At 40.4% G+C, this 15,239-nt stretch overlaps 1 protein-coding gene across 3 annotated transcripts in view; it reads left to right on the plus strand.

The window, feature by feature from the left end:
• erbin (erbb2 interacting protein) overlaps window positions 1–8,489 on the plus strand; it is a 47,495-nt gene extending 39,006 nt beyond the window's left edge. For 2 of the 3 annotated variants that reach the window (XM_031727272.2, XM_031727273.2), the window contains exons 20-26: window positions 62–1,574; window positions 2,108–2,251; window positions 4,091–4,147; window positions 4,314–4,481; window positions 5,242–5,334; window positions 5,436–5,510; window positions 5,605–8,489. In XM_031727272.2, coding sequence (XP_031583132.1) covers window positions 62–1,574; window positions 2,108–2,251; window positions 4,091–4,147; window positions 4,314–4,481; window positions 5,242–5,334; window positions 5,436–5,510; window positions 5,605–5,712 — 2,158 coding nt within the window. In that variant the 3' untranslated portion in view covers window positions 5,713–8,489. The remainder of the gene's footprint in view (window positions 1–61; window positions 1,575–2,107; window positions 2,252–4,090; window positions 4,148–4,313; window positions 4,482–5,241; window positions 5,335–5,435; window positions 5,511–5,604) is intronic. The other variant, XM_031727274.2, reaches the window with a different exon arrangement.
• The last annotated feature ends 6,750 nt before the right edge of the window (window positions 8,490–15,239 follow it).

The raw sequence follows: 15,239 nt of genomic DNA on the forward strand, positions 1-15,239 counted from the left end.
ACTAAAGAGCAGTGTTCCTCCTGCTCTTATTTTACTCCTTCAGTATTTGTCCTCATTTCAGGCAAGAAGATGAGAATATGAACCAGCCTAAAGACACCACCCCTCTCCTCCATAATGGCAATGGCTCGGAAACGTCCCTCCAGGCCCTCTTAAAAACCCAGCAGGCACCACCAGAGAAAATGGGAGACTACGACCTGTCCATGGAAGCCAGACTGGCCTTCATCGAGAAGGGAATAAACAATGGTATGGGAGACACGTACACCAAGTGGGACCAGATTAATATGAATGTGACCAAGCTGCCAACTGACAACATGGTTCAGCTGGATGAGTTGGATAAAGGCAAGAATGGTTTGTTAGGTCAGGAGGAAGTGGACAGCAAAGAGGGTTACGATAACATGGATCATTTACAGAATGGAAATCAACAGGCAGGTGACTGCAATGATAGTCTGGGGAGTAAAAGCCAAGGGATGAGGGGAGAAACAGCTGCTGTGCACGTGGCCTCGACAGGCGTGACAGCCTGCAGTGACATGTCTCTATCTCGCAGCACTGAGGAACTGTCTCCAGAGAAAAGATGCCATCCCCCGCAGGTGTTGAAGTCTCACAGCATCAGCAACATAGAAACAGGGGGCATGAGGCTGTACTCCTTTGATGGAGATGATGACTCAGTGGGGACTAGGGTGGCAGGGGCCGGGCCAGGGCCAGGAGCTCAGGGCCAGAGCATAGTCAGGAGCAAGTCAGCCGGCCAGTTACTCAATGATCAGACTCTCCTGGTCTACCCCAACTCCTCTGCGTCCTCTTCAGACCTGCTGTCCTCTTCTAAGCTTCCTGCCAACACAAGTAGACATCCAGTCTCCTCCAGCATGGCCATGGGAATCCCTCCTCCTCAGTACAACATACAATACACAAACAGTGGCATGTCTAAAGAGGGTCTCTGGGGCCAGAGGACAGCCATGGCTTCAGAGCAACAAGGCTACCATCCTGCTCCTCCTCCACATTCACTAGCCAACACCAATTACTCAAACCGTAATCAGGCGCCTCCTTACCCTCTGCAGCCTCAGCAGAGAGGCCCTGCAATGGCTTCCAAACCTTCTGGGGAGATGTGGGCTATGGAGAGACTTCATTCTGCTGCAGGCCAGCCTAGAAGCAGCACCCTGCAGAGGCAAGGCAGCACTAGCTCCACAGCTTCCATGTCTGACCCAAGGCGTATGCAGTTGTCCGAAGGAGACTACATGACATACAGGGACATTCACACCCTCGCCAGAGGGCCACTAGCAATGAGTCACGCCATGCAGAGGCCCCTCTCAGCTCGCACTTACAGCATCGATGTACCCGGCGCTTCCAGGCCTCACAGCAGCAGGCCACCGGCCCACGAGCTTCCAGAACGGACCATGTCTGTTAGTGATTTTAATTACCAGCACAGCAGCCCCAGCAAGAGGCCCAACACCAGGGTGAAGTCTGAGCACTCGCTCCTCGACGGACCAGGACAGATGCAGGGAGGAATGGGAGCAGGGAGGGTTCCAGTAGACTGGAGAGACCAGGTGATGCGGCACATCGAGGCCAAGAAGATGGAAAAGGTAAAGAGTTTTATTATGAAAAAAGAACTGTTTGATATCCATTTCACGGTGTGTGTGTGTGTGTGCTTTGTTTTGGGAGGGAGGGGTTAAAAGTTTATGTTCATCCATAAAAGCCCGCCAGCAACATGACCACAAATGAATTCCTAATATTCTTTTGGTGGAAGACACTTTAAACAACAGTATCTCACTGTGCACATAGTTTTGGTTTTTGTTGGTGCTTCTGAATGCAAACAGAGTTTAAGACTGTAGTGTCAAATGGAGGCAACTACCATCACCATAAAGAGCCCATCCCTACTTTGAGTTACCTCAAAACCTGCTGAAACAAACCAAAACCTAAATATTTGTGTGAATCAGCTATTTAGATGTAGCCTACTAACCCAGCTATATGCAAACTATACGTGATTCACTGCATGTTTGTCTGTATATGCTTTAAACCTCTTTGTTGTGTGTTTTTTTTTTATTATGTCATCACTCATTTGGTGCATTGCATGGCCACCACTGACTTGTTGGTGCTGGATGTTCCGTGTCGTCAGAACGCGCTGTCTCGCTCCTATAATTCCAATAATGCTCCGCTGAGCTGGTCTCACTACGGCAGCTGTAGGGATATGCATGCCAGCCAAGGGTCCCTGGTCTTTAGTGTCAGGGACGGACAGCCCTACGGAGCTCTGGGCTTCTGTGTGAGTACTGTCAACTCGTAGATCGCTCCTGCAGCTCATACTAAAGCCAGGGTATCCAGTTCCTGAAAGTTTCACATCCTTTACAAGAGAAGGAAATGTCTGTTTCCTTCTCTCGCCGATGTTGAAGTGATCACAGATGCTCGGAAGCCATGTTTCACTTGTCCTTTTATAGGCAAGGGAAAATATCATTCCCAGCATATGATTTCTCATGACCATGATCTCTGTCTAGTGCCTAAAATATCAGAGTGAAACATGGATGAATTCTGGTTTTTGTGTTGTTTTTTTGTGGTTAAATACAAGTAGAGCTGTTTAAAAGGGGTCTCCTTCTTTTTTTGTACCATCATTAGTTGGTTTACTTGGTTTCTCATGTAGAAACTTTACTACATCTGTGGTAGAATGAGATTAGTGTGATTTCATACTGAATTTTGATAAAAAATTATTTAGAAGCAATCAAAGGTGAAACTACTTCCTAACAAAATTTAGAGGCTTTGTGAGGAAAAAAATATCTGACAACATGAAAACAAACTTTGTTTTGTTCTCTCTAAGAAAAGTCTACTTTCATTTATTCATGAATATTAAGAATGGTACAAAGCAGCTCCTTTTAAACCTACCAGGCTCTTGTACATCAGAATCAATATCGCTGTGCGTCATCTGTCTTCCTTGCTGCTCTTGAATCATCTTGTCATTGTAATGCATTTCACAAACCATTCATTTTCTTCTCCTTTAATTGCACTTCAAATCCTTCTTTTGCTTGTCTGCCACCTTCAATCCAAACTTTTGATCACTTCAGAATCGCTTCATAACCTCTCACAGTGTGTGTGTGGGGTGGTGAAAGCTGTGTTTGTGAAAGGTAAGTAGTCAAAGTGTGTGTCTAAATGATTTAGAAAGGGGGTATTAGATCTGTAGAGGCAAAACTAAAGCTGTCTGAGAGTGTTGTGTAACCGCTTTACTGCTTAACATTCAAGATTCATCTCATCTCCTGGTGGCTAATGTTCCAAATTATATTCTGCTTGGTGTTTAAATAAAAGCTATGCAGACTTTAATCTCAGTTTTTCATCGTCTTAGTTGGTGTGTTGATCGCTCTGTGGTGTCTTCTAAATCAACAGCTTGTGTGATCCCAGAGTCTCAGTAATCGATGTTTTTTGTTATCCTTCATTGCAAATGGGGTTAAAGTGGGCAAGTATGATCCTTAATGGTGTCCCAGCACCTTAAATCCAATAGGCATGTCCTTCCAGCTGACTGCATGGAGATACTTGCTCAAGAAGAAATTAATGACATCCCTCCTACACCTTCAACACATCCTTTTTTCTTCTCATCCTTGTGATGTGTTCAGGGTGCAGATGTAAAGTTGTGGCCAAGGTATTTTAGCATCTAGTAAGTCATGTAGAAGAAGAGTGTGCATAAATGGAGGTTAAAGTTTTTAAATGGCAGGTAAATTCAGACAGTGTGGACAAGAGAGGAAGATGAAAGATTATTTTCAAAGGTAAGGACTGCCCAGCAAGTGAAATTTTATAAGCTAAAAATTTGAATTTCACTTGTCATTTTCTAAAATCATAATTTCGTGACAGGATAATCGTCATATTTGCTAAATCCACAAAGCGAGCGAGTATCAGAGTAGCAGTTGATCAGTGTGTACACAAAAAAAAATCAGCTGGAGCTCACAGAGCGAATTAATATGTGACTTTTTTCTAAGTCTTTCTACCATGCTGCACGGCTGCTGCACCCAATCTTAGGGTTTCTCTTTTTGCCAAATCCCCACTTTAACCCCTGGTTACAAATCGATTTCAGTGGATTGAGGTTGAGTATAATGTTGGTAATCATTCCTTTCTTCCCATCCAGGATGATGTTTTTGGTCCCCAAGGGATGCAAAACTACACTTTGGACCCTGCCAGAAAAGTAAGTCTACTACCGCCAGACTGTGGTTGGCATATACAAGTTTGTTTAGAGTAAACAAGATGTTATACATCTTCTATTCATCCAAACTGATAGTTTTGCTACATGGGAATTAGGGATAGAAATTCCAAGCAATAAAACCTGCTGATTGTGTGTGATTATTTCTTAGGTGCCTTTGATGAATGGTCAGATGGGTCCTTCGGCTCGTCCTCCAATGAGCCAGTCGTCCATGGCACGTCACCCTTCCAGAGAGCAGCTTATTGATTACCTGATGCTCAAAGTCTCCCAGCAGCCCCAGGGGCCTTCACGAATTCCACTCGAACCCATCCAACAAGAGGTGAAGGATGGATTATTACTCAAAGAAATATGAGATTCAGTATTTTAGGGAATGACGTATTTTCTTGGAGAAGTCTCTTTCCATTAGCTAAGGTGTTGTCATTATGCCTCATCGCGACTGGCCCAGACATTTAAGGATATCAGACCGATGAGATGACTGGCTAAATTCCATATTGAGCTTGTGCCAGCCCCTTTTTTTGCAACTTAGACTGCTGTTCCAAGTTAAGCTTGTTCCTACTCCCACAAGTCTGAACTTGGCGTTCTCAGCCAGAGACGGTCCAGGAAATATCCAACTGTAGAGCCTCAGGTTATAGTTCCAGTTTTATGTAGTTTCTCCTTCATCCTTTATGGTAAACTAAGCTAACCGCTAGCTGCCTGCTGAACTGCATTAAATAGGCCAGATGTTATTACACTCAAAGAGTCTATGTTAACCTTTTTAGCATATTGCAGTTGATGTGGTCTGAAAGTGACCTAGACTTCTGCACCCCCTCTGACATGTGATGGTAGACTCTGACTGTACTCGTCTGGTGGTTTCATTAGTTTTTCCCCTGCCACTTGAAATTAGTTCAGTGTTCGCTGACATTGAGAACCTGATATTCTTGTTCACTCCAACGGAATTTTAGTAACTTTCTTTCTTTTACATTTATCGTAGCTGGCACTTTAAGTCGAGAAAACTGTCTCCTTTTAATTTTACGACTAATGTCAATAAATTGTATCGTAACAGTGATCATGCGTAATGAAAGTGTGTGGGTGTGTTTCAGATCCGTGTGAAAGTGGAGAAGAATCCTGAGCTGGGTTTCAGTATATCAGGAGGAGTCGGAGGCCGGGGAAACCCCTTTCGTCCTGATGACAATGTAAATTAATACCTTGTTGTTGTTGTTGTTGTTGTTGTTTTCCCTCTTCCAAAGAAGTCACTTCTTTTCTAAGATTTTATATCTTATCGTTATAATTTCAGGGTATATTTGTAACAAGGGTTCAACCTGAGGGACCAGCATCAAAAATTCTTCAGCCTGGGGATAAAATCATCCAGGTACTCTGCTGTCTGTAGGAATCAGTATTTTGAGATTAATATCTTTGGAATAGTAACCAATAATCTAATCTACCGTTTTCTTCTCCCTCCTCAGGCAAACGGATATAGCTTTGTAAATATCGATCACGGGAACGCGGTGTCCCTTCTGAAGACTTTCCCAAGCACTGTGGACTTGATTATCGTAAGAGGAATCCAAGGATAGACTGAAACTGACCTCAAAATAGAGTGTGACATATGGGAGAAGAACTGAAAAGCATACGTTGACTTGTCATATTTTTGTACTCAGAAACTGATCCATTGCTACCTATCGGGACTATTTATAGTACAGATCATGGGAGCCTTGATTAAATGGGAAAAACCACTGAATGTAGTGGATCAAAGTGAGACAGCAGAAGAACATCTGCAAGTACGCGTCCTCAAAAGGCCATCACTGTGGAATATATATATATACATATATATATATATATTTTTTTTTATATATATACAAAAGAAGCTGAAGATATGACGTCACTTACTGTGGTCTCTGTACAGGTCATCTTTTTTTCTTTTTTCTTTCGTTTTTAAACCCCAAAACTCATCATCAGTGGATCAGGAGTTTGATTTCTGCAGATGGATATTAATCTGACCACTAGGGGGCAGAGCTCCTTCTCTTCTGCCATCCAGTTTGCCTTTTTTCTTTCCTTGTTTTTCTTTTTATTTAAGATGTTGAAACCATTTTCCAGTCTGCTTGCAATCTTAACTGGAGGACAGTGTTACGTGCTTGCTATGTGGAGACGAATGTGGATCGAGGAGGCGTTTGGCTTTGTTTTTTCTGGGAGAGATGCCCCCCACCCCCCATCCCGTTTTTCTTTTGTTCTTGCAAGATCAAACACTTCGCTTCCACAAACCTGCGAATCTCCTCCATCATACAGACACTTCACTATTTCAGCTCATCCCTGACCTCACCACTCCAACTGGGTATATCACATTGCCACATTGGATTGTGGAAATCTGCAATATAAATGGAGCTGAAGAAATGCACCCTGCATGTGATCACATAATGGGACAGGAAATTGACATTTTGGAGGCATATAATTGTTGGATTTGGTTAATCTGCTTTGCTAGTCTTTCATTTAAAATACAGAAAAACACAGATTATTGGGAAATATTCATATTTGGTTAGGAGGTAGATTGCTGCAGATGGATACATCGAAGTTGTTTCCTTGTTTTTAGGTGCATTTCTCGAATCATGAGAGCTGTTTGAAGCGGAGGACGATGTGGCGGTTATGCTAGTTAACCAAAGCAAGTTTAGAAACCGTGGACAGGCGGTAAAAAAAGCAGGAGGTATCTTAAGAGAGACTTGAATAAGGTCAGTGTTTCAGTCATGTTTTAAATTTTTATTTTTAGGGGCTTCCTCTTTCAGGCAGCCAACAGTGAGCTGAGAGGGTTTCAACATCTGGCAGTTTTATTATAATTTTTTTTTTTTTTTTTAAATGGACCATAGGTTGCCTTGTGTGTCTATAAAAATGTTTAGCCATTGTTTTAATCACCTTTTTGTTTTGTTTTGGGGGTTTTCTTCGCTGTACAGAGAATAGATTTGGGAGAAACCAGTTGTCAAGTGCCATAGACCTTGAACTGTTTGAACAGGGTGGTGGGGGGACCTTTGACGCCAGAACCCAAGCAATACTCACATATTCACAACCTCCTGAGTACGTTTGCAGCATAATGGCTTAGAAGCAATATTTAAAGCCTTTATTTTCATTCACAAAAAAAATCTTCTTTTTTTTAAACAACACAACCTTTTAGTATTCCCTGGTGATTTTACATGATTTTTTTTATATTGTGAAAAGAATCTCTTTTTGTAATGAAATGGCACAGGAAATAAATATATGGTAGTGTTTCAAAAAAATGATTAAAAAAACAAACAAAAACTCTGCGTTGTGTAAGAGCAGGTTTTAGCGTGTGTTGCGTAGCATACCGTGTCTTCTAATGTTTGTATGTAGGTCGAAACATTTGTAATGTTCGTCACCGAAGGAAAATTGTGGTTTTTAAAGCAGTGTCGTCAGCGTAAAAAACTAGACGCTCATTGGGACAGCGAATGCCTCATTTGCAGCCGCGCATTTGTGACCACTGAGTTGTTTGTACAATATAAATTGCATTTTAATCCAGCAGTGTTTGAACAAAAAGCATTCCCTCGACTCACGACGGCCAATTAGATTAGGAGCCGTCTGCTGTGCTCTTCTTGTACGTGGCAACAGTGGGGAAAGTATTTGATTCATGTGGCACTGACAAACCAAAATAACAACACTGTGGAAATTGACTACATTTTTATCCCTTTAATAAAATAATATTTAGAATATCACGCTGATCTAAATGAAGCTGTACCATTTTAGTTTTTAAATTCAGTCTAGTTTTGGCAACTTTTGTTTTCAGGAAAGTGACAACATAATGTGCACTTCTGACATTTTTAGTTTCTCACAACCTGTTTTTTTTTTTTTCACACTGATGAGATTATTGATTTTATTTGTTTTAATTTTGTGGGTTGTTTTCTGTTCTGTCTGACTTTTAATGGGAAATGGTTAATGGTCACTTTATAATCATGGCAAAAAAAATAAAGTCTGACATTGTAGACAATCTAGGGAGATCAAACTTGTTTTCATGCTTTCTTCATCCATGTTGGTTTGTTTCTCACGCTCCCGTTTTATTTATTTAGCAGCCTTCTGTGGATTTCAGACCTTACTAATCAAACTTGTAAATACCCTTAAAAAGTTTTAGAAAAGAGGTCATAATGGCATTAGTGACTTGCGATTGTAAAACCAGCAATAAATTGCAATTCAGAGGCACCAGTTTTAATGTATAGCTACTCTTTCTAAACGGTCACGGTGAGATGATGATCATGACAATGATTGATATGCATTTATCCAACATTCCAGATTTTGTACATAATTACCTGTTTCTGAAGTAACCTGTGGAAAATAAACTAATGCTGTTTAACACAGATTTCTGTGTCATTTTCTTTTATCATCCTGTGAGTTTATATAAAAGGATGAAGGCAAAACTGGGATTAGATTAACTGGATCACTACTTAAATAACAGACTGTACTGTTTGGGATGGTACACAATCAGTATCATTAACGTACAGACCTTTGGCTTACATTGAGTAGGTTTAACAAAAGTATTGATTGCATTACCTGACATTTTTAGTGCAATTCTAACTTAACTAATAACTATTTTTTTTGTAGTCAGTGCTCCATTTTCAAAAGGCTCAGAAGTAATTGGACAGGTGATAAACTGCTTCATGGCCACATGAGGCCCATTGTTTAATGACAAATTAAGCAGATAAAAGTTTAAGTTGATTCCATTTGTTGAACTTGTGTTTCACAATTCGTGGTAAATGGACTGGTTCTTGTATAGTGCTTTACACAACTTGCCTCATTCACACAAGCACTTTTCTTCCTATGCTCTATGTAAGTACTTCTATCTACCATTCACACGCATTCATAATCTGATAGATTCATCTGTGAGCAACTTGGGGTTAGTATGTTCCCCAATATTTGGCATGCAGACTGGAGCAGACAAGGATTGAACCACCACCTTTCCAATTAGTAGGTGACCTGCTCTAGCACCTGAGCTACAGCCTCCCCACCCACTCAATATGGGGTCCAAAGAGATACCTATACAAGTGAAGGAGGCCATCTCTAGACCAAAAACCCTAATCAAATTTTTTTTTAGAACTGGTTGAATCAACAATCTGTTACTTTATTAAAACTGAGAAATGAACTGGCCAGAAAGACTACCGAAGACACCAGGATTTTTTCCTTGTTCTTTCACAACATGAATCCTAGTTAAGAACACTCAAGGAGATAAATGTATCACTGTCAAACTTTCATGAGTGGAAATACAGAATGGTTTACAAAAGGGTGCAAGCCTCTGGTTACAATCCAAAACAAGAAGGTCCGATGAGATTTTGTAAGAAAGCATCTAAAAGAGTCAGCACAGTTCTGGAAACTGTTCTTTGGATAGATGAAAACAACATAACTTGTACGAGAATGATGGGGAGAGCTGTGGCGTGTCCAGCGGGGTGGCCTGGGGGCACAGGCCACCCCCCCAACCAGACTGGCCACCCCAGGTGCCACCCAAGCCAAAACAATAAAATCCAATGAAATATCAAATGTACGATTATGTTTTCACAGTGAAGTTCAGATATCCGAGTGTAAGTGAATGCAGCATCGGCTTCTGAGCTATGAGCATCATGTTAGCAAAGGTAGGAGAGCCAAGCACGAAAGACAGCACCACAGAAAATAGTTTTTCGGCGAAGGATTAACAGTTTAACATAGCTGGACTGGCCATCGAGCATGGCGGAGCTTCCACGGCGGCTAGCAGGTGGATGAGGGAAACGGGAGGCAGGAGGAGGAGAGACCCGAGACAGCCGCCAGTCCGATTGTCAGGTGAACTGAACTTCAGGTAAGAAGTTATGACCTGCAGTCTATCTGGGTCAGATATAAACCAAGTTTAGGTGGAGTTTATTTTCGTTGTGCTGACTTTTTACAGTCAGTTACAATAACTCTTACTGCGTACTAGCTAGCATGATGGAGTTTCTATACAGCTGGGCGGATGCTGTGATGTTACTGATGGTGAACTTCATTTTATTCATAAGGTTAGTTAGTAGAGTTGCCAACGGCTCCTTAAAAATGAAATGGTCCCTCATTCAGAGACAATATTACAGGTTTTGTATTGAGCTAAGAGACGCAGTTTGTCCCGAACTTCAGCTAGAATGAAAACGACACAAAGCTGGAGTTATTCTGTGTCTTTGCTGCACAGCTGCCTCCTCTTCTCTCATTCTCTCCCCTCTCTCTCCTGTTGCTACTTCAATCATGAAACTGATCAATGATCAGCTGATCGGCTTTTCTTTTTTGTTTGTTTATCGCCCACTTTGCGCCAGAAAGAGGAAACCAGTGGATGTCGCGCTAAACAACAGCAGCACGTTTAAGCTTGATCAGCTGTTGTTAGAATTTATTTAATATTAATTTCTAGTATCAGCTGATGTTTGCTGGAGCCACAGCTGTAAAGCTGCTGGTCATGATGTCGGTTTGGATATGTGGTGAGAGGGAAACATGAAGATGAAACCAGGAGATGTCCTTACTGAATCATCAGAGCTGAACAGGTGATGGAGAAACAGGTTTACCTTTTAGGTGACATGGATGAGTTGAAGGGAAGTTATGAACTGTTTCTGAGAGACCAATAACACCAGGATCCTTTTCTAAGTAGCTGACAGCTGGTAACTGTGCAGGGGCGGGTCTAGCAAAGTTATGCCAGGGGGCCAGGTAGGGCATTAACAGGGAAAGGGGGGCACAAAGAAATACTTTTCTTACTTATTCTCATTTAAAATATCTAGCTTTTATTAAATAATTATCTGAATCTTGCGAACAAAGTTTTTATCTGACGTAAAATTGATAGAAATCATACATATACCAACAAGACAGTGTACATCACTGTCACAACAGCGTTTGTTTTCATTCAAAGGCTTTATGGCTTTAATACCTGGTGGGCCGGTCTCTGGTCAAAATGCCCAATTTTTTGTACCAGTCCAGCCCTGCAGGTTAATACTGGCAGTGTCACCATGCCAGCTGTATTTCATCATCAGCCAGTGTTGTTCTTTATACATCAGTATTACCAAAGTTTACCATAAGGCAGCATAGAAAGTATTTACTTGCTTTCAGGTTTCATTCAAATGTTAGTCTTTTCATTTGTTTCCCCACTTTTTCCCTGTTTCAAAATCAAACACCAGTTTGTAAGAAGATCATCTTCTTTTTTTAATAGGCAGATAAAGTTTTGCATTGGCTAATTTGTCAATTGTATGTTAAAAATGTTCGTATTTTACTATTCAAAAATGTTTTTGCCCAAAACATATGTGCACTATATGTCAGTAAAAATACTACGCAAATATTGCTGTCCTTGAATGCTGAGTAAACACTGACAAAGCACTGATTGTATCTCTTGTACTTCATCAACGCAGTATCTAAAAACTTTGCACCGTAGTGGTTAAAACCTCATTCTAATAAGAGTCAAAAGCAAATTCAGTTATTAGGTTTACAGGGTTATTGAATGATGGTTAACGGTTGGTAGATTTTTTTTTTTTAACATTATCTGCCAATTACATCTGCCACCCTTCTCCAAATCTGTGCCCCTACCTGGCCCCCCCAACAAAAATTTTCTAGACACGCCACTGGGGGAGAGCTCATGAGCCAAAGAAGATCACATCATCTAGCATAGCGGATGTTTGCTGATGATGTGACTGCTGACACAAGCAGCAATATCAAGTTGCAAAACTAGTGGGATGGCAAAGCAAGCCAGGATTTTCCATTCAAAGACGTGGGATTTTCTTCAGTGACCAAGCGTGTCACCTAATGTCGGCACAACACAGCATGCTTTCCAGTAACTGAAGGCAGCTGCAGTAAGAGCCTGGCGGCATCTCAAGGGAGGATGTGGCAAATGTGGCAACATCTTGGCTTCTACAATTCAGGATTTTTATCCAAGTATTAAAAACAATCCTTATATTAAAAATTACATCAAAGTTTTCCAATTAATTTTGAGTCTCTGAAAATGGTTTCATTCAAAGTGTCATTCATAAACAGTAAATGTGGAAGTTTTGTAAAAGCCTTTGAATTAACGGTGAAAATCTGCAGTTCACTCACATCTTGATTGTGGACCTCACTGTACAGTATAAATATACGTGTGTGTATGCGGACCTCACACGCTACATTAGCTGACGTTGTAAAATGACTAATGTCAATTACACGCACAATAACATCATAAATATATGCTTTTTTATGCTTTTGTACAGATATATACGGTGGCTGGGAAGTGCAAAGCGCAAGAAATTAAAAATCCACAACAAATTAAAAACCGGTAACAAATAAAAAATCCGCAACAAATTAAAAAAACGCAACAAATTAAAAATCCACAACAAATTAAAAAACCGCAACAAATTAAAAAACCGCAGCAAATTAAAAAAACGCAGCAAATTAAAAATCCACAACAAATTAAAAATCCGCAACAAATTAAAAATCCTTGACGGAAAGGGATTGTCTGAAATACCGGAAGTGACACAACGATTAGCCTAATAGGGCTTTTGGAGAGTGATGTCACAAGAGGGGGCGTGGCCAGGATATTTGGTTGAGGTGCCATGTTTCTGGGCCGAACAAAGCGCTAGCAAAAGAGCAGTGAAAGTACACGGATAACACCAGCTATGGTTCATACTTGCTGTGCGGTCGGTTGTAAAGTTAGATCGCACGACCGGCAAGGGAATAAGATTGAAAATGGTTTATCTTTTCATTCTTTCCCCACCTGGAAGCAACATGAGGCAGCTCATGTATGGGATGTTACCAAAAGAAGGCGGGGTCTAGTCTGGATAGCAGCTGTGAGAAGCTGATATCCAGTTCTCTTCCATCTCCAAATATCTGTTGGTGTGCTCCAGACATTTTCATTCCGGTAAGTTATAGATATGTTCATATCACTCTTTATCCGGTCTTTAAGTCTGACATCACTAGCCGTGTCTGGGCTCAAACTCCGCTGCAGGTCCATAAATCACACGATCACTGTGGCATCACTGAGAATTGAAAAACTATCTAAAGTCTTTCATCTGTAATAAAATGATCAGCGTTCTGCTCTACCATGTGTAACTATTGAGTTATCATCCAGGCATCCATGAAAACGAAATTAGCAGGAAGTTGGCTTGCTAGATTCCGTCTAAATACAATATAGCATGTCCTAACTGAGGGATTTTGGAAACAAATTCAAAGTACAGCTCTGCTATCACTTCCAACATAAATGAAGACAGAAAACTAAACAGCAGTGACGTTTGTAGGGTTACTGAAGTTTGGCTAGCTGGTATATAACAATGTGCTACCTGACCACTAGGACACAGCTATGTGAGCATAATATAAACACGCTAACTTTTTTCCACTTGATAAAAGTGGAAAAAAGGCCCAACCCCCAACCCCCGTGAGTCGTTTGGTACCAGCCGTGAGAGTTGAGGTTCAGGTGTGAAATGTATGGTTTTCAGGGTTTTTATCGGTTTTCAGCGTTATTTTGTTATCTTTTTATCGTTAACTCAGTTTTCCTGGGTCTTTTCACGTGTGTTATGAATAAATCTTCTTTTTTTCGGTACCGGTACTAGTTTTATTTTGTTGTATTTATCCGCGACACCTTAAAGGCCGGTCCATGAAAATATTGTCGGGCACAAACCAGTCCGTGGCGCAAAAAAGGTTGGGGACCTCTGGTCTACAGCATTCAGAACGCACAACACAATCTGATGTTAAAAGCGCTTTGGGTGCCTTGAAAAGCGCTATATAAATCCAATGCATTATTATTATTATTATTATTATTATTAAAAAAAAAAATCAGCGAAACAGCGAGTCTGCTAAAGGTGAACCGCGGTATAAGAGGGACCACTGTACAATAATTTTCAGTAGCACTGTTGATATATGAAATGGTGTCTTGAGGTTGTCTTCAAACAAGTGCATTGTACTAGAAAAAGGTGTTTGAAGGATTAAGAATGTAAAAAGTAATGATTATTTTATATTTATTAAAAAACCTTTATGCAAAAAAAGCAAAGAAACAAAAACACATGGACACTTTTGGCCACAAATGAGCTGAAGGGATGGTGATTTTAAAAATAAAATAAACCCAGAGTGTTAAAACACTTAGAACCAAATTTATTTATCAGCAGCATCAATAGTAACAAAAACACAATTTAGTTTTCGAAAGTGGATTTAACTGAAGTTACGTGTTTCCGGTTACTGTGGAGGTCGCAATATGGCGCTTTAATTTCTTGCGCTTTGCCCTTCCCAGCCACCGTAGGATATAGGTATGGACTTCATGAAAACAAAATTGTTATAGATGTTTATTTTTTGAAGGTTATGTTTTTGGTGGCACTTGGGTGCATTAGCGTCATTCTGTCTTTAAACACAATAGCTCGAAAAGTTTTTAATGAATTCTGAAGATGTATACAATCACACTATCTGCATTTAAGTTGTGTTTCAAGTGTTTAACTTCATCTGTTACCCAATGAACTGGATACTAATATTCAATACCTTCTAATTTAATTATTGCTGTGGCGATCTTGGCACAATATTTTACATAATTTCCTTAGGGATAAAGTATTATGATTATGATTATAGAATATTTTGAGAAGCCCTGGCTTCACTGAGAAAGATAAAAAATGGAAATACAATTTTCAATCGTTCAGTATGTACATAGATGCTATGACGTTTGGTTTAAAGACGGTGGAATTTAAATTATTACGATTTTCACTGGGAGTGACCAGAATGGACAGCATTAGAAGTGAGTACATCAGAGGGACGGCTCAGTTTGGAGAAAAAGTTAGAGAGACTAGGCTGACATGGTTTGGACGTGTGTAGTGGAAGGATTGTGGATATGCTGGAAAAGAGATGTTGAAAATGGAGCTGTCAGGCGGGAGTGAAAAAGGAAGACCTTGGAGGAGGTTCACTGATGTAGAGGAGGAGGACATGTATGGGCTCAAATTGTGGTCATAAATATTTTGTACTTGTAAATAAGGATTTGTATGTGTAAAAACAATTTGTGCGTGTTTAAAAAAGATTTGTATGTGTAAAAAGAATTTGTGTGTGTGTAAAAAAAGATTTGTGTGTGGACTTAGCCAAAAAAATACGTGTGAAACTCTGCACTCAACTTTCAAGTTACAAGTACGAATTTTGACCCCACTTTTCT

Source organism: Oreochromis aureus, linkage group 7 (assembly GCF_013358895.1).
Source record: "Oreochromis aureus strain Israel breed Guangdong linkage group 7, ZZ_aureus, whole genome shotgun sequence".
NCBI classification, from domain to species: Eukaryota; Metazoa; Chordata; class Actinopteri; order Cichliformes; family Cichlidae; genus Oreochromis; species Oreochromis aureus.